This window comes from Hipposideros armiger, unplaced genomic scaffold, assembly GCF_001890085.2.
Source record: "Hipposideros armiger isolate ML-2016 unplaced genomic scaffold, ASM189008v1 scaffold_242, whole genome shotgun sequence".
In the NCBI taxonomy this organism is placed as follows: Eukaryota; Metazoa; Chordata; class Mammalia; order Chiroptera; family Hipposideridae; genus Hipposideros; species Hipposideros armiger.
In genome coordinates this window covers 2346196-2373669 of record NW_017731592.1, presented here as the reverse complement: position 1 = coordinate 2373669, position 27474 = coordinate 2346196, and the positions used below count along the sequence as shown (strand labels likewise).

General features: G+C 45.8%; 1 protein-coding gene across 3 annotated transcripts in view; it reads left to right on the top strand.

Moving 5' to 3' along the window:
* Positions 1 to 3197: 3197 nt before the first annotated feature.
* COL23A1 (collagen type XXIII alpha 1 chain) overlaps positions 3198 to 27474 on the top strand; it is a 356586-nt gene continuing 332309 nt past the window's right edge. For all 3 annotated transcript variants that reach the window (XM_019655545.1, XM_019655546.1, XM_019655544.1), the window contains exon 1: positions 3198 to 3649. In XM_019655545.1, coding sequence (XP_019511090.1) covers positions 3356 to 3649 — 294 coding nt within the window. In that variant the 5' untranslated portion in view covers positions 3198 to 3355. The remainder of the gene's footprint in view (positions 3650 to 27474) is intronic.

Genomic DNA, 27474 nt, shown 5'->3' with positions numbered 1-27474 from the left:
CGCCGTCGCCGTCGCCGGCGACTCACGGCAGCCCAGCTCCAGGTGGAGCTGTTGTTCAGCATCTTAGCTGTGGAGGACAGTTTCACTGGCCCTCATATGTGGGATCCGAACCGGGGCCCTCTGGCATCCCAAGCGAGTTCTTAACCATCGCGCCACTCGGCCGGACCCGAGCAGACCTTTTTATATAGCTCCAAGAAGAAACAGGGTTCTCACAACACTTCCCTCCCCTCACCTATTCAGATAGGGGTGGTAATGGACTGCTTCCTTAGCACCCCCTATTGATTTCCCTTAGCCTGCCCCTTTGTAAAGAGTCTCTATATTCACACTGTTTTCAGTCTGAGGATGCCCTCTGTTCCTTCCAGGACCCCAGTTGACACAAGACAGCATTTTCTTCCTTGTCTTTTAAAATGAGTTGTAGATAGTAAACATACAGTATTTTCCTGAAAATAAGACCAGGTCTGATATTAATTTTTGCTCCAACAATCTACATTTATTCATTTATTCATGTACAAAAATCTACATTTATTCAGTCATGTCTGGCTGATGATCTTAACTGGGGTTTATGTTTGGGTAGGGCTAATATTATGAGCATCCTGAAAAATCATGCTAGGACTTATTTTCCAGTTACGTCTTATTTTCAGGGAAACATGGTATTTTCACCTTTCCTCAGTTCACTTGACAAATACGGAGGGTGCCCAAAAAAATGTATACACATTTTAAAAATGGAAAAAACTGTCTTAAAATTACACTGGTGGTAACCACTTTTGAGTACCTCTTGTAATAAGTCAAATGTGACTTGACTTCATTTTTTGTTATCGGTATATATTGAGTATTACAATTTTAATACAGGTTTTTCCCTTCTTAAAATGTGTATACATTTATTTGGCACCCTCTGTATTGAGCACCAACAGTGTGCCAGACCCTGTCCTGTTCTCTGAGAAAACAGTGGTGAACAAAACAAAGGAGATATGCTTAATAAAAAGGTAACTTCAAATAGTGATAAATGCCCCGATCCCCTGAGTAATCCTGAAAGAGACTCAGGTATAGCCATGTTAGGTTGGGCAGCCTGGGAAGGTCTTTCAGAGGCGGTGAGATTTGAGGACCTCAGGACTTTGAACTGAAGGATAAGGAGAAGCTTGCTGTTTAAAGATCTGAAAAGAGGATATTCCAAATAGTGACGTAGTGGGCAAGAGCAAAGGCCAATGAGCTTGGCTTATTCAATATGTAGAAGCTTCTGAAACATAGTAAACATGGTGCCGTAACAAAGATAGATGGTGCGCAATTCACCTATGTATTTGTAATAAGAATGATGTGCTAGCTTGTAATGTGGTGGTGTCCTTTTTTCAGAATAGACAATCCAGTTTGCTTAGCAATAATATTCTGAAAAAATATACACTAGACTATGGCACAGCGCCAAGACCTATCTCTGTATAACCACCTAAATGTAACCCCAATTTACTAAGGTCACAGCTACAAAGTTGCATAGGTGAGATGCCAAACCATGTTGTGATCTATTCTGATCTCAGAGGTATTTTTTCCCCCCAGTTAAGGGCTTAACAAGGAATGTCAGCTGGAGGGCTTCAACAGTTTTAAGAGATGAGTAATAATCTATCCACAGAAATTAATAATCTAAAAATACCTAGAGAATGAGTAGGAAGTTAGATATAACAGGTTTTTTTCTCAAAAACAGTTGTGGAGTTGCCCCAATTACAAAGATCTAAAATAGCAGTTTATCGTTTTTATTTGAGTATTAGAGGAGTAAGGGGAAGGGTCACTTGGGACCCATTTTAGGTAATAAATATGGCTGATAGGAATCTGAGAAAGCAGAGACCTGACTTCCAGACTTTCTCCCCTTTCTTTCTTTCTTTCTTTTTTTTTTACTTTTAAAGATTTTTATTGGGGAATTGGGATGGGAACAGTGCTGGGGAATTGGGGGAAGGGGAACAGACAAGTTGCTGTTGTTTTGTTCTTCAGTCTAGTTGTGGAGGGCGTTGCTTCACTGGCCCAAGTTGGCACCATCATTGCGCTCTTCCCGGGTGAGGCAGATCAGTCGCCGGCTTCTGGACAGCTGCTCACGGCGGCTGCTGGCCGCTCACGCTGGCTGCTGGCTACACACGGTAGCCCATGGCAACCCACTGCCACAGGGGCTGCAGCCTACGCCATCGCCGGCGACTCACAGCAGCCCAGCTCCAGGTTGAGCTGTTGTTCAGCATCTTAGCTGTGGAGGGCAGTGTCACTGGCCCTCATATGTGGGATCCGAACCGGGGCCCTCTGGGGTCCCAAGCCAGTTCTTAACCATCGTGCCACTCGACCAGCCCCTCCCCTTTCTTGAAAACACTTGTTAGGGCCACTTCCTTCTCATTCAGCCTTTCTTACCTTAACCCTGTGATATAAATTTGCAGCAAAATCACAGTATAGATTAAATATGCATAGTGGATTATTGTTTTTAACCAAGTGTTTCTACTGCAGAATTAAGTCAGCTCAACAAAAGTTGGAGTTGTTTTCCCCCATCTTTTCCCTTTGTTATTCTCTCAATTTTCTGAAATGAACGCCCTCCCTAGGTCATGAACAAGGTCTTACAATGTCTGTTTCCCAGCAGCATGTGTCTGGCACATAATAAATGGAGAGAATTTAGAGTCTAAGAGGCATCTTTCTGCTTGGCGCAATCTACCCTGACAGCTTCTAAATGTGAGTGTGCAGAGGTCACTTTCGGCCACCAAGAGGCGCTAAAGCACCATCTAGGACGGACTCAAGTTTTCCACAGGGTTTGAAGTTTTGACCTTTTAAAAAATTGTCAGAAAGGTTAATTCACAAGTTTAGGGGAATTTTTGCCGGGTGTGAATGACGCTCCAGTCAGGGGTGGGCTGCAGAAGGTGCTCTGAGTCTCTTGGCCCCCCCCTTAGACCTCTTGGGATCTCAGTGGGAACACGGACTGGGAGTCGCAGAGGTGCGACTCTCAGTCGCAAGGGGTGCAGCCCAGTGCCTGGGGCAGCTGAGGGCAGAGGTGCGCGCTGCACTGGGTCCGCCAGGCGCGCGGGGGGTTCCAGGAGCCAGCTCCCTTCCCACCCCCGCCCCCTTGCTGCGCCGGGCTGGCCGGGCCGCTCCTCCCCTGGGTGGGTCCCGGCTCCTTTTCTGGCAGGGTCTATTTGCATAGAGGAAACTGCCCAAAGTGGCCGTGGTGAAGGAGCTGGCGGCGGGGAAGGGGGCGTGCGCCACGATCCGCTGCTGCCCGGAGGCCAAGCCTTGCACCCGGCCGACCTCGTGCCTCGGGCTCTCAGCCTGTTCCACGCGCTCTCAGCCTACGACCCCAGCTCTGCACCTCTTCCTCGGACAGCCCAAGCGCGAAGAGCGCGCCATGAGCCGGGGCGAGCGCAACGTCGGGGACGCGCGGACGGGCGGCCCGGCAGGCAGCGGCGGTGGTGGCGGGGGGCGCCCCGCGACGGCGGCCGGGACCTGGGCGGTGAGCGCGCTGTGCCTGCTGCTCTCCGTGGGCTCGGCGGCCGCCTGTCTGCTGCTGGGCGCCCAGGCGGCCGCGCTGCAGGGCCGCGTGGAGGCGCTCGAGGAGGAGCGGGAGCTGCTGCGGCGCGCGGGGCCGCCAGGCTCCCTGGCCGCCTGGGCCGAGCCGCACCTGGAGCGTCTGCTGCGCGAGGTGAGGCGCGGGGCGCGGGGTGGGAGGGGTCCCACGGGAAGAGAGTGTGTCTGGCTTGCGTGTCTTCGCGCTGGGAGTCCCGAGCAGTGTGGCCGTCTCCCCAAGGACCGGTCGCGCGAGTCCACCCGGGCGGCCTGTGCGAGGGGCGGAGACTGGGGTGTGGGGGGGTGTGGGGGGGTGCCAGCCCCGAGGGGGGTCCTACTGTCCGCGCTCCAGCCTCAGGGTCGTGTTCCAGAGTAAGCGGCCGTGGGAAAAGAGAGCTTCGGGGGCCGTTTCGAGGACGATCAGAGGGAGGGAGAGGAAAGACTTTGAAATAACAGACCTGGGGGCGAGTCTCGCAGGGGTGTGTGCGCTCGGACCGATCACTTTCCCCTGCGGTCGGCGTCCGGCTCCTCATCTGTGTCGGATAATGGCGAGGCTAGTGAGGGAAGTATCTGGTGCGTGACTCGACACCGGTAGCAGCCGCGGTACCTGGAGAGGCGTGGGTCCCCCAGTAGACCGGTGGCCACGGTGGAAGGAAGCCTCAGACAGACCCAAGGCCCCAGGCCTTGGAGAGATATGGTCAGCCCAGCCTGCCCACCCTCTGTCCCCAGTAAAGTTTGTTTCCTAGTAGCTCCATCCTGGAGATGCTGTGCTCTGGGACTGCTGCGGCTGAGAGCGCACTCCGTGCCACCGAGACCTGGGATGCCCGCATCAGGCTGGTAGAGTGAGAGGAAGAAAAGACAGTAGGGTTTTTTTCTGGCTTCTGGTTTCAGGCGGTGCCACCTGGGCGATGCCACCTGGGCGATGCCACCTGTGCAATGCAGACTCATCCTGAGTTTTCTTGAGCTTCTTGGAAGCATACGAGACTCTGTGACACTTCTATTAAGGTTGCCGCTGTGTGTCTTCAAAGCAGGAGCCACATTTGGGACCGCAAAGCCCTCACCGATCAAATTCATCAAAATCTCCACCTTTTGGGCAGCAGCGCCCCTCCCAATAAAACTGAGAGAGGCTGGACTGGCCAGAACTTCCCTTGCTGGAGCCATCCTCTTTCTCTCTGGAAAGGCAGCTTCCCAGGATCCCAAGCACCTGTCCAGTGGGGGCATCTTCAGTTGTAGTATGAAAAGCACGTGTTTTAGGGTGGGTCTGTTACCACCAATCCTGGGAAGCGCAGAGCTGTGATTTTTAGTAATGTCGGGAGCGGTCTAGCCATCTTTGAGTTAATTTGGAATCTTTAGGGAGATGGGAGAAGACTGCACCACACCTCCTAGTTCACCATACCTACTTCTTAGTCACTTAGTTTCTTTCCAACTCTTCCTGGCATGCTCACTTTCTCTCTTCATCCTCAGACACTTTCTAAGCCAGCATTACACCTCTTCTTGCTTGGTTTTGGGCAAAATTGCTGCTTCATGAAATGATTTCCTATTTTCTCCCTGAAGTGCCTGCAAACTTCAGAAATCTTTCCGGAGCCCTCATGGTGATGGTTTCATAATTGCAGCTCATTATCTTTTGGCAAATCCCTAGAGACCAGGGTGTTGAACTGATTTATGGAGGGACAGGAAAATTTCTGCCCGTTAGTGCTAGAACTGTAGTTGTTCTTTCGAATAGGAGGCCCCTCTTAGTAAAAATAAACCGCAAGTCCAGATTGAGTAAATCAGAAAACCTGGGAGAAGCTTTTACAAGGAACTTGCAAATTGTGTCCATTCTTATAGGGAAGAGGATTCTGGGAAAGCAGCCGCTTCCGAGAAGTATGGATCCTCAAATGCTGAACTGCGAGGATCAGCTGGGAGAGACTGCAGTGGCCTCCTCTGTGGTGCTTCAACAATGACTTAGTGGCAGAGCTCCCCCACCCCACCTCCCTCTCTCTCTCTCTCTCTCTCTCTCTCTCTCTCTCTCTCCTTTCCCTCCCTGTCTCCCTCACTGCCTTCCCTCTTCATTAGAAAGGCAAAGGGAACATTCTGAATCCTGGGATTTCCACTTGAAATTTGCTTTACCATTTAGCAGGCTGGTGTTAGCACAGCACACATCTCAACACACCCTACTACTCATTAATTAAACTCGGCATCTGAGTGGCATATGCTGGGAGAACTAGCTGCCGGTTTCCCCTTCCAGTGGAGCGTCAGAGATGTCACAGTGTGAATGCACTTGGGGTTGAGCTTCTGGCTGTTGGGGTGTCCCCTGTGAGAAGGCATCTCTCTCCCAGAGCCAGGCTGTTCCTGCTACGAGCCATTCTTATCACGAATGTCTCTGGATGGGAAAGGAACACAACCTGGGTGGTGACCCTGAGTGTCCCTGCTGAGATGGAGGGGCTGAGGGAGACACATAACGGGGAGCTGACCATCGGCTTTAAATAGATGTGAAGATACTTTATTAATCCATCAGACATGAAAGACAAATGAACATTGAACTGAAAATATCTTAAGGAAAGAACATTTGTACTTGAACATGCTTTGCAGTTCCGATTTGTTCTCAGTGAAGCCTGTTTTAAGCCCGTGCTGAAGTGGTCGTGTATGTGAGGGTGCCTGCAGCTTGCCCTCTGACCAACAAGCTTATTTTCAGAGTTTCAGAGGCAGAAACCACATCCAAATTAAAAGAGAGAAATCCTTGCCAACCACACACAACTGTAATGTCAGGAAAAAAAAAAGCCAACAAAAGCCACTGTTAATATAGGACCCACTGTCTTTGTTCCCTTGGGAACAGAACTGTGAAAAACTTATTTGGGATGGCGTGCCTGATAATGTAGATTCAGAAGCTACAATAAAAGAATATGCATGTTAATTTGTCATCATTAAAGACCCTTCCCATGGTATGAAATAAAAGAAATGGTTTTCAGAACATAAACACAAGATTTCTGAGCAAGAGTCATTAACGATAGTATCTTTGGTATGACCCCAAAATATAAGTCCAAATAAGCATCTGATATTGTGCTTTTGAAGTGCTAAGTAGTCAACCCCCCAGGAGTTATACTTATAGCTCCAGTATTACAAAGGCTTAAATTTTAGAGTGTCTAGCTTTTATACTACAGTAAAAAGTTTAATGCAAGGATTAAAGAAATATTCAGATGTATTCAGAAGAGACCATTTCCAGCTTACAAAGGATTTATTGTTGGCGATTTATCTTCCATTGTCTAGACCAGTCAGTTTGAAAACAAGAAATACCCTGAGACTAAGGGTAATATTCAAGCACTTTCCTTCCCTACCATCAACTGTATATATTGGTTGTTACTTGTAAAACTCAGAATCAAACATAGCTTTTTTAGCCTCTCTGGCCATCTGTCACTTGTCAGGACTACTCTGAGGCGTGCAATTCAATAAAGAGGCCAAGTTTTGAGTCCCATGGCAGAACTGGAGATAGGGTGTAGATCATGGCCACATTTGTTTCCTTGACATTTCCTGGCTCCCAAACCAAAAAGTTTCTTTCCAATTCTTCCTGGCATGCTCACTTCCTCTCTCCACTCTTTCCTTTATCTTGTTTTTTTTGTTTGTTTTGTTTTGTTTTGTTTTGTGACAGTTTGGGAGAGCTTAATAATCAGAGCAGCATGATTAGAAGGAGACAGCTGTCGGGTGTTCCTTCATAAACACATTGTGGAATTGTTGCATTGGATTTTACACCTTGGCTTTGAACATGTGCAGTATGGCTCCTGACCTGGGGAATCTGTGAATTGAATATATTTACACCAGTGGGCAGAGAGGGGTAGATGATGCATGGGGTTTCGGTCCCACTATTTACTAGCTCTGTCATCTAACCTCTTCAACTTCCTGAGCATCAACTTCCTCTTCTTACTATGATGGTCACTACTACTCAGGTAGTGATGAACAAAGAAGATAACATAGAGGAGTGTTGGTCAGTAAGTGTGCTTTTGATGGAGAGTAATGGAATACCTGAGTGTGGTCACTTAAACAATACCATCATTGAATTATCTTGCATAACCAGGAAAGCCTGGAGGTCAGGCAGAAGATCCTGGGTTTGTTCAGTGTCTTGACCACAAATGGGGGCCAGTTCTGTCTGTTATCCTCTTGGTCTTTCCTCCTGGTCACAAAATGGCTGCTGCAGCTCCAAGCATGAGTCTTCACACAAGAGTAGCCAAGGTAGAAGGGAAAGAGTCAGGGAAAAGAGTCATCTTGAGAGGCTTTCTCTTTCATTTGAGTCGGGGGAGACTCCCAGCATCTCTCAGCAGACTTCCCTCATAGCCACCAGCTAGGACCAGGGCCCATGGTCACCACTATCCTGTCACTGGCAACGATAATGGAGTCAACATAGGTGGCTTTGGCCAATCTTGATTCCTCCTCTGAGGCTAAGCATGTTGCCACTGGAAGAGAATTGCAGCTTTGTGAGGAGGATGGGGCAGTCATTCACTGACCTGCTGCAATTTCATAACCATACCTGCTTCCCCTGCAGGGTTTCCCGGGGTCCTGCTCCCCAGCTCTGCCTGCAGCCATAGTCACAGGCAAGGTGGATGTGTTTGGGATTTTTCCTGGCACAATCCCATGCTTTGCAGCTTATGGCCTTTAACCCTTAAGCCGTTGCTGTTCTGATCCCTAAGTGACTGACCTGAGTGACCTCCATGTTGGGAATGGCACTATAGGGCCCTGCTTTCCACCTTTTGCACATCACAGCATACAGAGGGGTGGTAACAATTGCACATCATGATGCAGTTAAGTGGAAGAGGCTGCTGGGGCTGAAGGCAGCTGGCCCAGTCGCTCTGAGGACCAAGGAGATCAGTGCACCTGAAACCATGTACGGTGCTCTATACACATTAGATGTGTCCAGGCAGCTCTCCACCCCTCCTGTCTGTCCCCACTCCCCCCACAGTCATATCTCACCGTGGCTTCAAATCCCCTTCCAGTGCACGTGCAGTTAGAATCGTGGTCCCCAGACAAGGATGTCGTCCCTTTTATCCTCACCGATATCACCTCATTAGATTCGGCCCTTCCAGATGCCATTGGATCCTTGTACCTTCAAATAGCAATGTGATAGACTCCAACTTGGACCAGCTTAAATTTAAAAGGAAATTTATTGGCTCGTGTCACTGAGGTACCTTGGTTCAATGTTATTGGTACTGGCTCTATTTCTCAGGATGCCCTCACTGTCCCTTGAACTGGCTGGGTAGCTGCCAGCAGCTGCAGGCTCACATCCTCAGCATCCGACAGTCCTGCTGAAGCCCCCTGATTCCCTCTGATGATCAACACAGATGGCCTGTACTGGTCACTGGGACCAGCGGGCAGTCTGGTCTGCCAGGCTTGGGGGGATGTGTGTACCTGTGTACACACATATACTCCACTGGAGCTGCAAGGACTAGGAGTGGAGGATGGTCCCCAAAGGGCAATTTGGAGTGCTGTCATTAGAAGAAGAAGAAGAGGACATGGGGCTGGTAAAACGAAGTAGGTGACAATCCAAGGAATAATGAGAGAAAGGCTCGGGCAACGAGCTGGAGACATGGCCTGGAGAAATTCCTCCATAGGGTCCTGAAATCCAGATAAAGGATTTTTAATCTAATGGGATAGGCAGCAGGTTGTAGTTTCTTGTTCTGTAGGCATTTGAGTTTATCTGTGGCAGTATCAAAATCTATATTTCTCTCTGAATATAGTATACTTATAAAAGGTAAGCTTAACAAGTTACAGGATAACTTAAAATCTTAAAACTTCCCCACAGAAGCCTCATGAGATGTGGAAGGCAACGGTTATTGGCCTTGTTTTACAAGAAGGAGAAATGTCGCTGAGATGGAGGCAGTGACCTACTGGGGGCAGCCGGGCCAGGCCTGAGCTCCCTCGGATTTGCAGGATGCCTGGGAAGGGAGGAGTGAGACGGACAGGCATGCCCTCTCCCCACTTTGTCTAAGTTCAGTGTCCAGCCTGTGGCAGTGTGAACGTGCCCCAAGTCAGGGGCACCTGCTCCTGGGCCCACCTTCCTCGGCTTTCCAGGGAGTGCTCTCATGGGGAGGGGGGCCCCCCTCCTCTGACCTGGTTGAGGAGTTTGGCAGGGGGGCACCCTGTGTCCCAGTGACTTGGAGCAGGGAGGTGCATGTGGCTTGGGGGTTGCCACAGCCTGGCCTGGAGCTGTGTGTCCTGGTGGTTTTGGGGGGCGGGGCCTGAGTTTGGAAGTGGAAACAAGGAGTCAGAAGGCCCCTGTCTTACTCCATTCAGCCTGCTATCACTGTGTGGCAATAACACATTCATTTTTCACAGTTATTTGTTAAAAAGCAAACATTTATTTCTCACAGTTCTGGAGGCTCGGCAGTCTAAGATCAAGGCACTGGCAGATTCTGTCTGGTGGGAGCCCGCTTCCTGGTTCAGACTGCTGTGTCCTCACATGACAGAAGGGGTGAGGCAGTGCTCTAGGTTCCCTTTTATAAGGGCACTAATCCCATTCATGAGGGCACCACCCTCATATTCTAATCATCTCCCAAAGCTCCCATCTCCTAACACCATCACACTGGGGATGAGGTTTCAACATAGGAATTGGTGGGGACACAAATATTCAGTCTATGACAGCCAACCACTGCCTGCAGGCTGTGTGGCCCAGGCTGGCCATCTGGCCCCTCGGAGTCTCAGTGCTGTACAGGTGAGGTGAGAGCACAGCTCAGGCTGTTGGGACGAGTCACGGTTTGGGGTAGAGCAGAATCGCCTGTGCGGTAGAGGGTGAGCTCCGAGCACTGGGATCGCGGTCCTTCCCTTTAAGGGCTCCACAGCATGTTGGTATAATCCTTCATTTTCAGAGAAGCCCTCTCCTTCACCACAGATTCCTGCAGGTTTCTCTTTTTTTCTCTCACTCTAAGCCCCACTAGCAGGCATTGCTAGGTGTTGGTGAGAGTTGGGGTTTTTTCAAACCTGCTCTTCACAGGGCAAGTGTAGGCCCTTTTCTCTTTGCTCTTGGACATGCTCATCAGCTCTCTCTCTCTGCTGCTGCTGCTGCTGCTGCTGCTGCTGCTGCTGAGATGTGACCACCTCCTTTATCTATTATCTAATAGATATCTAATAGATTATCTAATAAGATGCGAGACCCAGTGTTGGGAAGTACGTAGCACACAAGCCTGGCAACCCTTCCCCTTCCTCCTTAAAAAAAAAAATAACCAAAATTTATGTTGATTTAACATGATTAGGTTATTGATAACCCCACTACCCTAAAACAAGGACTTTTTAACTTTTGGCATATTCCCTTCCAATTCTTATCCACAGACAGATTTACACATACCTGATCGTAACCACAGAGTGCCCACCATTCATCCCTTGCTTGTATGTATTTTAACCTCACATCAAAAATATTTTTGCACGTGCTGCACAATCTTTACTACATAGGATCTGGTCGATGGAGGCTGCATCCTTCTACCAGCATCTAGGCCTCCTCCACATTTCTCTAGGCACAGATAACGGCACAGCCGATGGTGTCGTGGGGAGCCTCTTACTTTGGTTATTCTTTAGGATGTAGAGTAACTGTCTAACAAGGATTGTCTTTAAGGCTTTGTTTCTTTGTTTTGATTTTGGAACATCCAACTGTGTCTGTGACGTACATGTTTCTCCTTCTATCATATTCCAAAACTGTCATGCCGTTGTGAAGTCACGTTTCAGGCTTTATGATGAGCAAAGTGAATTTAATCGTCTTTTGGTTGAAATTTTATTTCAGTTGGATATGTTGTTGCTGTAAAAGCAAAAGCAATTGATGATAAAGAGAGTCTTAAAATAAGATTTGGAAAAACTCTGAGGATGCCATCTCAGTATTGGGCTCAGTTGTCGGTTGGGTGCAGAGTCCTTTCTCAAGCAGCATTTCGCAGTGCCGGGCACTGCACTCACTACCCGCTGGGACTTCTAATTCTGTGAACAAATGTAACTTAGTTTGGGAACATTCTCCGGAGGCCACACACGACCTCCAGTTCCCTCTCCCTTCGATTTTCTCCATGTGTAGGATCAGGATTAATCTTTAATTGTTGACACAGGCACTCAGAAGACATCCCTTCATCGTATCCGGAAACATTTTAGAACTAAGCACGAACCCTTGGGAGAAAAAATAAGTTTGCAGATGTCATTTTAAAGAAAGGCATATCCGTGCCCTCTTAGAGGCTTAGGGGAGACATGGAGTGCCTCCTTTGTGCCCATCCTGGGCAGAAGCGTTCACATATGTGTCCCCGTGTTTCTTAATAGCTCCCACCCCAGTCACACACCCCCTGTGAGGTGGGCCTCACCCTTTCAGAGAGGGGCAGCATATGTCTGAACCTGGGTAATTCTTTGTCTTGAGCCCTTTCCACCGCCTCCCAGCAGACCCTGGAGAAGCAGTCATTTAGCTTGGGGCAGCAGCTTTTTCTGCCAGTGTGGACACCTTGGTAAGTGGCGGAAGTGTAAGGTGGCGGGCAAGACTTTAGAGCAAACTTGGGTTCACCTCTCAACTCTACCATTTCCCAGCTGTGTGACTTTGGGTAGATGGCTGTTTTTCCAAACTTCAGTTTGCCCATCTGTTAAATGGGGATTATCATCCCTGCCTCCTAAGGTTTCTGTGGGGAGTAAACAAGTTTATGCCCAAAGTGTTCAGCACATCATACACGTTTTGAAAATGGCCGTTCTTACTAGAGTGCTTTCTTTGACTGAATCCAGGAGTGTCTATGTCTGTTTGCTAATCGGAGAGGAAGTCCCGTAGTTACATGGCTGACCTTGAGATCCTTTTAACACTGTGATTCTGCCAGCCTATTAAGGTGATGTAAAAGTAAAAAAGGTGTTAGCATATGTCCAGTCTCCGAGTCAGTGATGGAGAAACGTGACTTGGTTGTTGTAGAAAAGCAAAGACTGAATTAACTTAATAAGCCCATTTTTTTTCAGTCTCTCTTTTGAGCAGAATGAGATTTTCCATTTAAATAAAAAACATTCACATTTATGACAAAAATAAAAATCTAATTATTCATGAAAATTATTATGTGGATTTTTCATTGCAAGAGGGCTTTAAACACCTAATAAACTTGCTTTAATTAATAAGTTAGTCAGTTTTGTGATTATGCAATATGGCACAAACTCCCCAGATATTCAGGATTAACCTAGTGAATTAGGGGTCTCACACACATCTGCTTCAGTTCACATTGGTAAATTAGAAAATTGTAATTTTCTGATGTAGCCACAAAAATCTGTGGAGAAAAGTGCTTTCAAATGGGTACTGCCAACTTCTAAAACTGAATTCACTTCCAACTTGGAGTTGTGAAACAAATCATAAAGCAATTAGAATGTATTCTGGCATTTCAGGAGACAGTTTAAATAAAATCTACTCAACTTTGGGCCTCCAAGGAGGATCATCCCACAAAAAAAGCTAAGTCTGTCCATTTATTTAACTGTGCCTTTTTGTGTGATGTGTGGACTGTTACCATCTACAGCATCTTGTTTTCAGGCCCGTGCGGTGGTGCAGTCAAATGAAGGACAAGTTCACACGGCAATGAGACTAGAGTGTGTGTGAATGTATATGCAAGTGTGTGAGTGTGCATACATGTCAGCATGCATGGGTGAATGTGCACACACATGTGCACATATGTGTATGTATGAAAGTGGGTGCATGTGGGGTGTGTATATGGGCATGTGCGTGCACACATGTACATGAGTGTGCGTCTGTGCACGCGCACACACTGGAACTGTTGAAGGAGGTGGACGAGTGAGACCAGCCTGATCTCATTGCCTCACCACAGAAGTTGCCCCACCCACGTTCTCATGAAACCCTCTCTAACTGGGCAGCACAACTCATGCTGTGGGCTCTGAAGTTAGAAGGCCTAGGTTGGAGTACCGTGCTGCCTCTAATTAGCTGGCTTGGACTAATTAGTTGGCTTTTTCTCACTTCCTCTTCTGGAAAAAGGGTGCCTTGCTCTATTTCTCTGAGGATGAAGTCACGCTCCCTTCCCGGACTGCCACGACAATGAGTGACACATCAGGTCCCTCCTTAAGCATGCCATGCTTTGCTAATCCGAGCAGTGGGTGTCTGCCTGGCTGCCAGGACTAGTAACATCCATGCCAGGGGACTTTTGGGGATAAGTCCTCCTCCCTCTTCCCACTTCTGTAAGGAGGCTCCCACCTTAGGACTGACTTGGAATGAGCTGAGCTGGAAAGAGATGCCTCATCCCTCAGCCTGCCGGTCCTGCTAGTGGGCTTTCTTCTGGCCCCTTTATTTCAGGTCCATTCCAGGGCCCCTTCTTGAAATAGTTACTTGTTTGACTCTCTGAGTCCTTCCGCTCCATGCCGCAGGCAGGATGTGTTCTCAGTGGTGTGCCCCTTCTCTTGCCCATCAGCTCTCAGTGCCTCCCATCACTTGTGGGCCGATAAGGTGAAAACTCCTCACTCAGCCCAGCAAACTAGTCCTCCAAGTCCTCCCCTCCTCCTCTCACTTCGTTTCCCTTGGGGCCACTTGGGAATCTGAAGGAGGCAAGTAAGATGGAGTAAGGTGTCTGGGAGACCCCCATCTGTATTAGTTTGTTAGGGCCGCCATAACAAAGTACCATGGTCTGAGAGGCCTAAACAACAGAAATTTCTTCCCTCACAATTCAGGAGGCTTGCAGTCTGAAATCAAGGTGTCAGCAGCGATGCTTTCTCCTGAGGCCACTGTCCTTGGCCTGCAGGTGGCTGTCTTCTCCCTGTGTCTTCACAGGGCCTTCCCTCTGTGTGTGTCAGTCTCCTTATCTCTTTATAAGCACACCTGTCATATTGGATATCAATAATGACCTCATTTTATTTAATTAAAAAAAATTTTTTTTATCTTTTTAAAAAATTATTATTAGTTTCAGGTGTACAAAACAATGCAATAGTTATCCTTTTCACCCCTCACAAAGTGACAACTTCCCTCCCCCATCCACTGCTCCCCCACCCCCCGATATCATGCATATCACAATTCCATTGACTCCATTCTCACACTATATTCCACATCCCATGACTATATATGTATTAAATTATAGTTGACATATAATATTATTCAATGGCAGCTTCAGATGTACAGTGCAATGGTCAGGCCTCTACACCATCCATGAAGTGGTCTCCCTGATAAGACATGAACCATCTGGCCCCCTAAAAAATATTTACAACATTATTGATTTATATTCCCCAAACTGTCTTTTCTATCCCTGAGGCAATATTGTAATTACCAATTTATGTTGTCTCATCCCTTCCCCTTCTCCCTCATCCCCACCCCCATCCCATCTAGCAATCATCAGTTTTTCCTCTGTGTCTCTGAGACTATTTCTGTTTACATTATTCGTTTATTCAGTTCTTTAGTTTCCACATATAAGTGAGATCATATGGTATTTGTCTTTCTCTGACTGACTTATTTCACTTAGCATAATGTTCTCTAGGTCCATCCATATCGTTGCAAATGGTACGATTTCCTTCTTTATAGCAGAGTAATACTCCATTGTGTAAATGTACCATAGTTTTTTAATCCACTTGTCTACCGATGGGCATTTCGATTGTTTCCAAGTCTTCGCTATTGTAAACAGTGCTGCAATGAACATAGGGGTGCATATGTTTTTTCAAATTAATGTCTTGTGTTTTTCTGGATAACTACCTAAGGGTGGAATTGTTGGGTCATAAGGTAGTTCCATTTCTAGTTTTTTGAGATACTTCCATACTGATTTCCATAGTGGCTGCACCAATCTACAATCCAAAACAGTGCATCAATAGTGACCTCATTTTAACTTAATTACCTCTTTAGAAACCCTATCTCCAAATATAGTCACATTCTGAAGGACTGAGAGTTAGGACTCTAGCATATGAATTTAGGGGGGGGGGACACGATTCAGCCCATAACACATCTAATCACACTTGACACATAAAAGGACACGCAGACATTCATTGTGGACAGGACCAAGAGGGCAGGGATCAGCGGGAAGCAGGTGGAACTCAGTGTGGGGATTTAAGAGGCCTAACGTGGTGGCTGGGCCTCTGGAGAGGACTCTGGCCATGGTGTGGAGAAGGCATAGAGGCTGTACTGGGGAGCAGCCTGAGGGCTCTCCCCAGTGTGTCAAAAGCCATGATGGAAACTGTCCATTTCCCTCACAGGGGCATTGTTGGGATTTCTTTCTGTCAGACCAGCATGGTGAACCTGAGAAAACAGGTTTTGATGGGAAGTGAGGTGTGTCTGAAAAATAAGGCATGGGAACATGAATTAAGGATTACATTTTGTTTGCAGACTAAATCTTTCAAAGCACCCTAATGTGTTTCGGAACTGAGCGGGGACCCCTTAAGGAAACGTTTGCCCATGTGGTTTGGAAGAGAGCCACTCCATGTGCCAATGGGAGTCGCTGATTAAACCCACATTCTTTTTTTTTTTTTTAAAGATTTTGTTGGGGATATATTTACCAAATATGTTAAAAATATTTAATATTTTTGCATGTTTTTAATTTTATAAATGGTATCACACTATATTATTCTGCAACTTGCTTTTCTTGCTGAACACTATGTTCTTTATATATACCCATATATATACTGGCAACTCTAGTTGATTCATTTTAACTGCTGTATGATACTCCACTAAATGTTTACTTTGCCACCATTTTTTGTCTTCTATTAAACATTCAGGATGTTTCCATGAGTTTGCTAATGCAAACAGCTGCAATAAATATTTCTCAACATTTAAAAAAAAAAGATTTTATTGGGGAATTGGGGGAGGGGAACAGACAAGTTGCTGTCCTTTTGTTCTTCAGTCTAGTCGTGGAGGATGTCTCTTCACTGGCCCATGTTGGTATTATTATTGCGCTCTTCCCGGGTGAGGCAATTGGTCGCCGGCCACTGGACAGCCGCTCATGGTGGTTCACAGCAGCTCATGCCAGCTGCCAGCTGCTCACACTGGCTGCCAGCCACTCATGGTAGCTCATGGCAGCCCACTGCAGCAGGGGCTGCAGCATATGCCGTCATTGGCAACTCACGGCAGCGCAGCTCCAGGTCTAGTTGTTGTTCACCATCTTAGCTGTAGAGAGTGCAGCGTCACTGGCCCTTATATGTGGGATCTGTTCATTTTGGATAGTTTCTATTGCTGACTTCCAATTCACTAATCTTTACTTCTGCAATGTCTAATCTGCCATTAATGCCCTCTACCCTATTTTTTTTTTCATCCCCGACATAATAGTTTTAACTCTAAAGTTTCAGTATAGGTCATTTAATATCTTTGGTGTCTCTACTTAACTTTTTGAACATATGCAGTGCTGTTGCAACCATTGTTTTAAGACCTTTGTGTGCTAATTTTAATATCTGTGGCAGTTGTGGGTCAGCTTCAATTAAATGATTTCTCTGCTTATTATTGAAACTATTTTCCTGCTGGTAACTTCTTTTTTTTTTTTTTTAAGATTTTATTGGGGAATTGGGGGAAGGGTTCAGTGTTGGGGAATTGGGAAAGGGGACCAGCCAAATTGTTTTTCAGTCTTCATTGTGGAGGGCACCAGTCGCCATCTGGCTTCCTGTTGGCAGCTCGTGGCCTCTAAGCTCAAGGTGCCGAGTTCAGTCTTAGTTGCGGGTGGGCATAGCCACCATCCCATGTGTGAGTCTAACATGGCAGCCTTGTTGTTAAGAGCCCACGCTTATCCACTGAGCCATCCGGGTGGCAGCTTAGCTCAAGGTGCCAAGTTCAGTCTTAGTTGCGGATGGGCGCAGCCTGCCATCAAACAGGCAATCTTGTTGTTATACCAGCTGATCCATCCTGCCACTTGTTGGCAGCTCAGCGACAGCTCAGCTCGGGTGCAGCGTCACTGACCCATGTGGGAATCGAACCGGTGACCCTGTTGCTCAGAGCTCTCACTCTTAAGCCAACTCTTAACCAACTGAGCCACTCAGCCAGCCCCCTGCTGGTAATTTCTAATTTTATACCAGACATGAATTTTACCTCATTGCGTGCTGGTTATTTTTGTATTCTGTCAATATTCATGAGCTTTGTTTTGTCACAATTAAGTTACTTGGAATTAGTTTGATACTTCTGGATCTTGTTTTTAAGATTCATTAGGCAGGACCAGAGCTCTGTTTAGCTGAGGGTTGATTATTCCCTACCACTGAGGCAGGATCCTTCTTGGTACTCTACTCAGTGTTTACACTGGTGATCTTCACAGTCCCATGTGAGAATCGGGCATTGTTCCCTCTAATCCGTTAATATGGTTCTTTTCTTGGCCTCACGTCATTTCTTAACACATATGTGCTGATCAGTGCTCTGCTGAACACCCAAAGGGGTCCTCACAAAGCTCCATGGTTTTCTGTGTGTAGTTCTCACCTCTCAGGTCCTCTGCTCTGCAAACTCTAACTGCCTGGCATCCCCGGACTCCCATTCCATTCCTTCAATTCTGGAAGGCTGCCAGGCTCCACCTGCATGTCTTGTCCCTGTGCCACAGCCTGGAAACTGCCCCCATGCAAGAAACCCGAGCAGCATTTTCTGTGCCTCAAAGATCACTCTCCTTCCCTGCTTGATACCAATGTCTTCAAAACAACAGTCTCATGTATTTGTGGGTTCTTGTTGTTTTTTTGATTTTGATGTTGTTGTAGACAGGAGGTTAATCTAGTCGCTAGTCTATCTTGCTTGGAAGTAGAAATCCATGATGTGGACTTTAAAAAATTTTGGAATCATTTTTGGTTGATAGAAACACATACTATACATGTGTAGCGAACCATAGTACATTTGTCAAAAGTAAGAAATTAACTGTGATATAATACTCTGGCAAACAGAATTCTAAGATAGCTCCCAATGTTCCCACTCTCTTTGCATACTCCCCTCTCTCGAGCACATGCAGAACCTATGATTATGAAGGGATATCACTCCTATGATTGAGTTACTAATCAGTTAACTTTAAGTTAATTACAAAGCTTACTCTTAGTGGGCATGACTTAATCAAATGAACCCTTAAAGGGGACTGGGCCCTTCCTGAAGTCAGACAGATTTGAAGCATGAGAGGGTGTGTGGAGGGGTCCATGTGGCAAGGAACTGTGAATGGCCTATAGAAGCTGAGAGCAGCCCCTGGCCAGAGAATGGGGGCCTCAGACCACAGGGAACCACATGAGTTTGAAAGAGGACCCAGAGCTCCAGAAAGAAACACCCAGCTGACACACTGATTTCTGCATCATGAGACTCCAAGCAGAGAACCAAGCTTGTCTGTGTCCAGACTTCTGACCATGAAAACTGTAAGAATAAATTTGTGTTTTAAGCTGCTGATTTGGAGGAAATTTGTTACTCAGTAATCAGTAATTGAAAATGAATACAATTGCTATTAACTAAAAAGAACCAGGTCAAATTCATTAGTAACAATATCCCACTATTAATCTAGCAAGATCTCAACAAAAACTAATGTGAGCACTGGCATGAAGCCATGGGACCACTCCCACCACCTCCAGTTTTCAAGACGATTTTAACACCCATATTGTGTCTCAGTTGGAGGTGGTTAGAATTCTGATCAAGAATAGATCTGTTATATGAGAAAATATTTGAAAATCATATATCTGATGAGGATGTAGTATCCAGAATATATAAAGAACTCTTACAGCTCAACAACAACAACAAAATAAACAGACAACCCAATTTAAAAATGGGCAAAGAGCTTGAAAATACATTTCTTCAAAAAAGATATACAAATTGTCAAAAAGCACATGTAAAGATGCTCAACATCATTAGTCATGAGGGAAATGCAAATCAAAACTACAATGAGAGGGCCGGCCGAGTGGCGCATTGGTTAAGAGTTGGCTTGGGACACCAGCTTTGAGCAGCAGGACCTGGGTTCAGATCCCACATGAGGGCCAGTGATGCTGCGCCCTCTACAGCTAAGATGGTGAACAACAACTTGACCTGGAGCTCGGCTGCTGTGAGTCACCGGTGATGGCGTAGGCTGCAGTGGGGCTCGCCAGCAGCGGGCGTGAGCTGCCCTGAGTCACCGTGAGCAGTTGTCCAATGGATGGCGAGCTCCTGCCTCACCCGGGAAGAGCGCAATGATAATGCCCACATGGGCCAGTGAAGCTAAGTCCTCCACAACTAGACTGAAGAACAAAAGGACAGCAACTTGTCTGTTCCCCTTCCCCGATTCCCCAACGCTGTTCCCCTCCCCCAAATCCCCAATAAAATCTTTTAAAAAACCCAAAAACTACAATGAGATACCACTTTACAGCCACTCAGATTTGTTGGTGAGGATAGGAAGAAATTGGAACTTTCATACATTGCTGGTGGGAATGTAAAATGGTTCAGCCACCATGGAGAAGTTTGGTTAAATATAAAATTACCATATGATCCAGCAATTCCAATCCTAGGTATATACCCAAAAGAGTTGAAAACAGATACTCAAATGAATGCATGTACATATGCTCATGTTCATAGCAGCACTATTCACAATAGCCAGAAGTTGGAAACAGCCCAAGTGTCCACCAGTGAATATATTGTAGAGACATACAATGTGATATTATTCAGCCATAAAAAGGAATGAAGTACTGATACAAAGTGGGTGAATCTCAAAAACATTATGCTAAGTGAAATAAACTAGACACAAAAGGTCGCATATTGTATGGTTCTGTTTATTTATTTATTTATTTAATTGGGGGAATTGGGGGAGGGGAACAGACAAGTTGCTGTCCTTTTGTTCTTCAGTCTAGTTGTGGAGGACATCGCTTCACTGGCCCATATTGGTATTATCATTGCGCTCTTCCCCAGATGATGCAGTTCAGTCACCGGCCACTGGACAGCCACTTACGGCGGCTCTTTGCAGCTCACGCTGGCTGCTGGCCGCTCATGGTAGCTTTACGGCAGCCCACTGCAGCCTCACTGCAGTTTACGCCATCACAGGCAACTCACTGGCAGTCCAGCTCCAGGTCCAGCTGTTGTACACCATCTAGCTGTAGAGGGCACAGTGTCACTGGCCCTAATGTGGGATTCGAACTGGGGTCCTGCTGCTCAAAGCTGGTGTCCCAAGCCAACTCTTAACCAACGAGCCACTTGGTTGGCCCTGTATGGTTCTCTTTATATGAAATATCCAGGATAGGTCAGTCCATACAGATAGAACAGATTGATGGCTGGGAGGAAGGAAGATTGGGAAACAACTGTGTATGGGTACAGGACTTCCTTTTGGGCTGATGGTAATATTTTGGAACTAGATAGAGTGAACTTGATAAAGGGGGTGGCTGCACAACAGTATGAATCCTCCTAAAAGACACTGAATTGTTCACTTTAAAATGATTAACTTATGTTATGTGAATTTCATCTCAATTTTTTAAAAAGAATAGATGTATTATTGAAAATAACAAAGTTAGGGCCGGCCGAGTGGCGCGATGGTTAAGAACTCGCTTGGGATGCCAGAGGGCCCCGGTTCGGATCCCACATATGAGGGCCAGTGACACTGCCCTCCACAGCTAAGATGCTGAACAACAGCTCAACCTGGAGCTGGGCTGCCATGAGTCGCCGGCGACGGCGTAGGCTGCAGCCCCTGCTGCAGTGGGTTGCCATGGGCTACCGTGTGTAGCCAGCCAGCAGCCAGCGTGAGCGGCCAGCCGCCGCAGTGAGCGGCCGTCCAGAAGCCGGCGACTGATCTGCCTCTCCAGGGAAGAGCGCAATGATGGTGCCAACTTGGGGCCAGTGAAGCAATGTCCTCCACAACTAGACTGAAGAACAAAACGACAGCAACTTGTCTGTTCCCCTTCCCCAATCCCCAGCACTGTTCCCATCCCCCCAATTCCCCAATAAAAAAATCTTTAAAAAAAAAAAAAGAAAGAAAATAACAAAGTTATAACTTAATTGATGGTAAGTGACTTTGTGACTTGCTACCTTTTTTGTTTGTTTGTTTAAGTCAACTACAGACTTTGTTCAGATCTCACCAGTTTTTCTTTTGATGTCTTTTTCTTATTCCAAGATCCCATCCAGGATACCACATTGCATTTAGTTGTCATGTCTCCTCTGATCTATGACACTTTTTGAGTCTTTCCTTGTTTTTTATGACCTTGACAATTTTGAGACATACTGATCAGATATTTTGTAGAATGTCTCTCAGTTTGGGCTAGTCTGATATGAGGTATGATCAAACAATATGGTGAATATTTAAATTTAAAAAGTTATTATAGTAAAAGACACATTGCCATTAATCACCCTCAAAATATTCCCCCTCGCTTGGAACACACTTATCCCATTGTTCTTGCCACTTTCTGAAACAGTTCTGAAAGTCCTCTTTCGTGAGTGTCTTTAGTTGTGCTGTCATGGCTGCTTCGACGTCCTGAATCATTTTGACTTTGGGGAAGAGCCAGAAGTCACATGGTGCCAGATCCAGTGAATAAGGTGGATGAGGACACACTGTAATGTTTTTATTTGACAGAAATTGCCATACCAGAAGCGATGTGTGACATGGAGTGTTGTCATGATGGAGGGTGATTTACGGCACACTTTAAAACACACCTCGCAACTGTAGCTCACACCCGACTGACTGCACCGAACAAGTTGAAACTTGTCACACACTGTTACTAAGGTTCGATGCGCTGCTTCTCGTACTGAAGATTCCTGCCTTTCCATTGGATGGTACTTGGCAGCAGTATTCATTGTATTTTGTGATCACAATGGGAAAGCTCTGTGTCACACATTGCTTCTGGTATGGCAATTTCTGTCAAATAAAAACATCACGATGTGCCCTCATCCACCTTATTCACCAGATCTGGCACTGTGGGACTTCTGGCTCTTCCCCAAAGTCAAAATGACCATGAAAGGTAAGCATTTTGAATCAATTCAGGATATCGAGGCAGCCATGACAGTGCAACTAAAGATACTCATGAAAGAGGAATTCCAGAACTGCTTTTCAGAAAGTGGCAAGAATGATGGGATAAATGTGTTCAAAGCAAGGGAGAGTATTTTGAGGGGGATTAATGGCAGTGTTTCTTTTATTGTAATATTTTAAAATTTAAACAGTCACCATATTTTTAAATCACATCTCATATTTCTCATGATTAGACTGGGTTATAAGTGTTTAGGAAGAATAACACTAAGGGGATTTGCCACTGTCATGGCATCATGTCAGGGGTTCATGATGTCAGCATGACCTATCACTGATGACATTAACCTTGATCACTTGGTTAAAGTGGTAGCTTCCAGATTTCTCTATTGTGAAGTTACTCTTTTCCTTTCCCTACTCTACTCTTTGAAAGTGAGTCACCTAAATTCAGCCCACACTGGAAGAGAGGGGAATTTAGCTCCACCTCATAGAGAGGGAAGTATCTACGTATATTATTTGGAGTTCCTCTATAAGGAAGATTTGTTATATTTATTTATCCATCCAATCATTTATATCAGTATGGACTCATAGATAATTAATTCTTTGGGTTATAATCCAATACAACGTTAATTTTGTTGCTTAAATTGTTCCAGCTTTGGCCATTCTGAGCTCTTTCGAGGCGTTTTTGTCTTTGATGTACCCTCTCCCCTCTTTTTAAAAACATTTCTTTACTTTCTAGCATAAGATACTCCAGGATCCTTTTGTGTGTTTCCTGCCCTGGCCCTAGAAACAGCCATTTGTTCAAGGAGTCCTGGTTTCTTTTATTGGATAATGGTATTTAGAAACCAAGATCTGGGCACTGGATGTGCTTGTTGCTACTAGGGTGTCATTGGTCACGGGCCTTTTCTGCAGACAGCTAGGGTATATATGTGTGTGTATTCACCCCTCTGTGTACACACACCTATAATTACTTCTGTATGTATCTGTCTGTATACATAAGCATCACCTCATAGTGATACTTCTAATTCTAACTTTCCCCCTTTGCTTATTTAATAACTTCTTTCTTGGACAGTAAACCTGGCTCTCATTACCATAGTTTATTTACTCATTTGTTCAACCCTAATACATATGTAAGTGGTTTCAAAATCATTACCCTGTACCCTATGAGAAACAATTTTACCCACTGGAGTGTAGCATTTAGGTACAGTTTCTTTGGTTTCAGCCTTATAATCCTCAACTGAAACACCATTTTGCAAAATTACTTGGGTCACCTACACTTTTTTTCCACCACCTTCAGTGAGGTTAGGTCATATGATTTTAATATACGTAGCTGGATTCATTTGTCTCAGCCTGCATTCCATCCTGGGGTTCTCTGACATCCTGGTTGATTTCTTTTAAATTTGTATCCATTCAAGTTAATTCTTGGTGATGTACAGTCCTATAGTTTTTGACAAATGCATAGAGTCATGTATCCACCACCCTAACTCCATACCAAACTATTTCATCACTCTCAAATCAAATCTCCTCCATGCGTCTCCTTCTGTTTCATTCCTTGCACTCCCCCAACTTTCTGCAACCACTGATCTGATTTCTGTCCTTATAGTTTTGTTTGGCTTAGCTTTTGATAGCAACTTTTTTTTCTAAGACATGAAAATTGCTTGTAAGTGAAAGTTGTCTTGCTTTGTGATTGGAGTTTTTTGGTAGCAGGATTCAAGTCCAGCCTTGACACTTACATTGCCCTCTTTAAGCCTCAATTTTCTCATCCGTAAATGGCTATAATAATAGTCCCAGCCTTGTGGGGTTTATTGGGAGGACTAGCTGAGATAACAGCTGTTGGTACAGTACCTGGCATATAATAAGTAATCAATAAACTTGACAATAATATTTTATATTTGCTATCCTCTTCATCACCATGATCATCATTACCATGGTGGGGTATAAGAAAAAAGATTATTAAAAAAGAGGCCAGGAAGAGCTGCCCTCTTGGGCTGCTGGTGGCGAGGACGCATGCATGGGCCCTCACCGTGGGGCTGAGGGAGAGCATCGGATGTGCCTTTACAGAGGGTTTCCTTCCCCACAAGCCTCTCCTTTGGTGTCTGTGCTGTGAGTGTATTAGCAGAGCTGGTCCTGAAATTGGGTCTTCCTGAGGACACAGAATCATCTGGCTGTCATTCAAAAATTGTCAGCAGGGAGATTTCAGGGCTTCATTTTGGCTCTTCTACTTCCAGCATTTTTTTTTTTTAACTGAGAAGATGGTATTACACACAACACGGAAATAACTTTTTTTTTAAGATTTTTTTTTTATTGGGGAATTGGGGGATGGGAACAGTGCTAGGGAATTGGGGGAAGGGGAACAGACAAGTTGCTGTCCTTTTTGTTCTTCAGTCTAGTTGTGGAGGACGTTGCTTCACTGGCCCAAGTTGGCATCATCATTGCGCTCTTCCCGGGCGAAGCACATCAGTCGCCGGCTTCTGGATGGCCGCTCACGGCAGCTGCTGGCCACTCACACTGGCTGCTGGCTACACACGGTAGCCCATGGCAACCCACTGCAGCAGGGGCTGCAGTCCACGCCATCGCGGGCGACTCACAGCAGCCCAGGTCCAGGTTGAGCTGTTGTTCAGCATCTTAGCTGTAGAGGGCGGTGTCACTGGCCCTCATATGTGGGATCCGAACCGAGCCCTCTGGCGTCTCAAGGCACCTCTTAACCAACGCACCTCTCAGCTGGCCCAACACGTAAAGAACTTTTAAAGAAGTAAGTCGGTGGGAGGAGAGGTGGTAGAAGAGGGCAAAGGGGATCAAATATATGATGATGGAAGGAGAATTAACTTTGGGTGGTGAACACACAATGCAATATATAGATGATGTATTCTAGAATTGTACACTTGAAAACTATATAATTTCAGTAACCAATGTCAACCCAATACACTTAATAAAATAAAAGAAGTGAATCACCGGAATCCCAACACCCAAGAGAATGGATGTTTGCTAGTTGCTGCCACCCCACCCTGAATTTTTACACAGATGTAGACATTTTATTTATTGTATCATAAACACTATTCTTTGTTACTACATAGTCTTCATAATGATATTTCATGAAGATATAGTTTCATCAAGGGGACTCACCATCCTTCTCTAAACTACTTCCACTGTTCCACTGTTTTGAGGCGCAACTTCCATTTTTTGCTTCTGCTGATTTATTTCTTTGGGGTATATTCCCTAGAGTAGGAATTTTTTGTCAAAGGATAGGAATGTCTTTGTGTCTTTATCTGTAACATTTTATAGAAATAAATCATTACATCCTTTTTTGTGTGTTAATCCGTATTTTATCAAAATGTAACCATGCAATGATGTGTTCAAACATCTGGTGAAGTGTTCCAGACTAGCACTCCAACAGCTCATTAATAAATTTAGCATCTGACCATGTAATGCTTTTTTGAAAACCATGATTTTCCCTGATTAATTTTCCCTCTGCTCTCGCCACCCCTCCCCCAAAACTTGAAGTCCTCTACCTCTGTACTTCTAAAGGGAAAAGTCCCGTCTGGAAGTCTCAGACTCTTCTCAGAAACTCATCCTTTGTTTACTTTTGGAGTCAGGACTTGTTTGCATATGTAAAACCAGGATCATATTGTTTGCAGATGCGAGGGGTGCTGCCAGATAATTGAATGTAAAAAGTTGAGGCTTTTAAATCAATTCTAACAAACCTGGACACAAAAGAATATTTTAGAATTAAAAAAAAGAAGCATGGAAATAAAGATTGTGGGATTGGGTTTCTAATTCAAACATTTCCTTCTGTGTTCATAGTAGGGACGTTTCAAATCCACATAAAGTTAGGGGCCTGGCGGTGGGGGGAGGGTAGAGGACTAGGAGATAAAACGCTGCAGATTCACCATCTAATCCAGAAATACAAATGCACAAAAGGAGTTACATAGATGACAAAACAAAACTCAATCCCAGTAATATCTGATCCCCTCTGCTAGCATTAACAATAAGGTTTTTTACCCGCTCATCAATAGTTTCCTGTTTAGCCTTTTATTTTAAAATAAGAGTAGTAGCTTAAAAGTAATTGTGTTTCCTATCAGTATTTGATAAAGCTCCCTTCCCTTTAGGGGAGTGGCCCAGATGTGATAGCAGCTATTAAAAGCTACTTGTTTTTTTAAGCATTAAATGCTTTTGTTAAAAAAAAAAAAGGAAATTAGCGTGACTTCTAGTCTGTCTAGCAATGATAAAAACAGATGAGAGCTTCTCGAACAAATTGGCTTAAACTAGAAGGCTGGGTTCTTTATCCCGGTAAACTCCGAAATCTGTAAATTGAATTCTGCTGAGGGCCAGCTCTTGCCCGCATGCGCAGCAGCTTCCACAGCGTTGGGTGTAATGAGGCCCCGCATGGCTGTGGTACTCCAGGTCCCAGCGCACCAGGCCGGTGGCTGAAAGTGGTGTCTGCGCCGCCCGGGTGGAACTAACCTCACCCACCTGGTGGAAGCTATGGAGCAGCTGCGGAGGGTTGGGGTGGGGGGCTTCTGGAGGCTGGCCAGTGTTGCTCGCAGGGTTGCCCTGGGCCAGGTGGGTGGCTCCAGGGCAGAACTGGAGTGCGTGGCAGGTGGGGGTTCGAAAAGGCTGAGAGCCTGGCGTCTGCAAGCCTGGCCAGGTTCCGATTTATGGGGCAAACCAAGGCCTTGCTGGCCAGAGAAGTGCTGTGAGGATGGAGAAATTGGCGCGCTCTGAACACTCTACACCCTCCGCCTGTCGCGGTACCGCCTTCACACCCCACCACCCTGGTATATCCCGCTTGTTCCCTCAAAACGGGGCCTTAACTCCATCTGTTATCCATATCAATCTCTTGTCCGTCTGGAAAATGAGGGTGACTGGCAGACGGGGATGGAGGCTTTGCAGGCGCCTGGAGCTAACTTGCTTACGGTTTTTTTCTCAGGCTCCTCCTGGTCCTGGGCAATTCCAGAAAGAGACAAGATGAGGCTTGGCTGGAGCCCCGTCTTCTGTGAAAATTTCAGGCGTGGCAGTCAAGTGTTCAAGACTGGGGTGCCCTTCTCACCTCTAAAGCAGTGCTTTAAAAATTACATTTTTATATTTGAAACTGAAATACCCCTTCTGCCAGTTGTAGTGCATTCTTCACTCAAATTAACACATTGGGAATTTACTTTGTTTTGCTTTGGGGGACGTTCCCCCCCACCCCCCACCCCCCAGC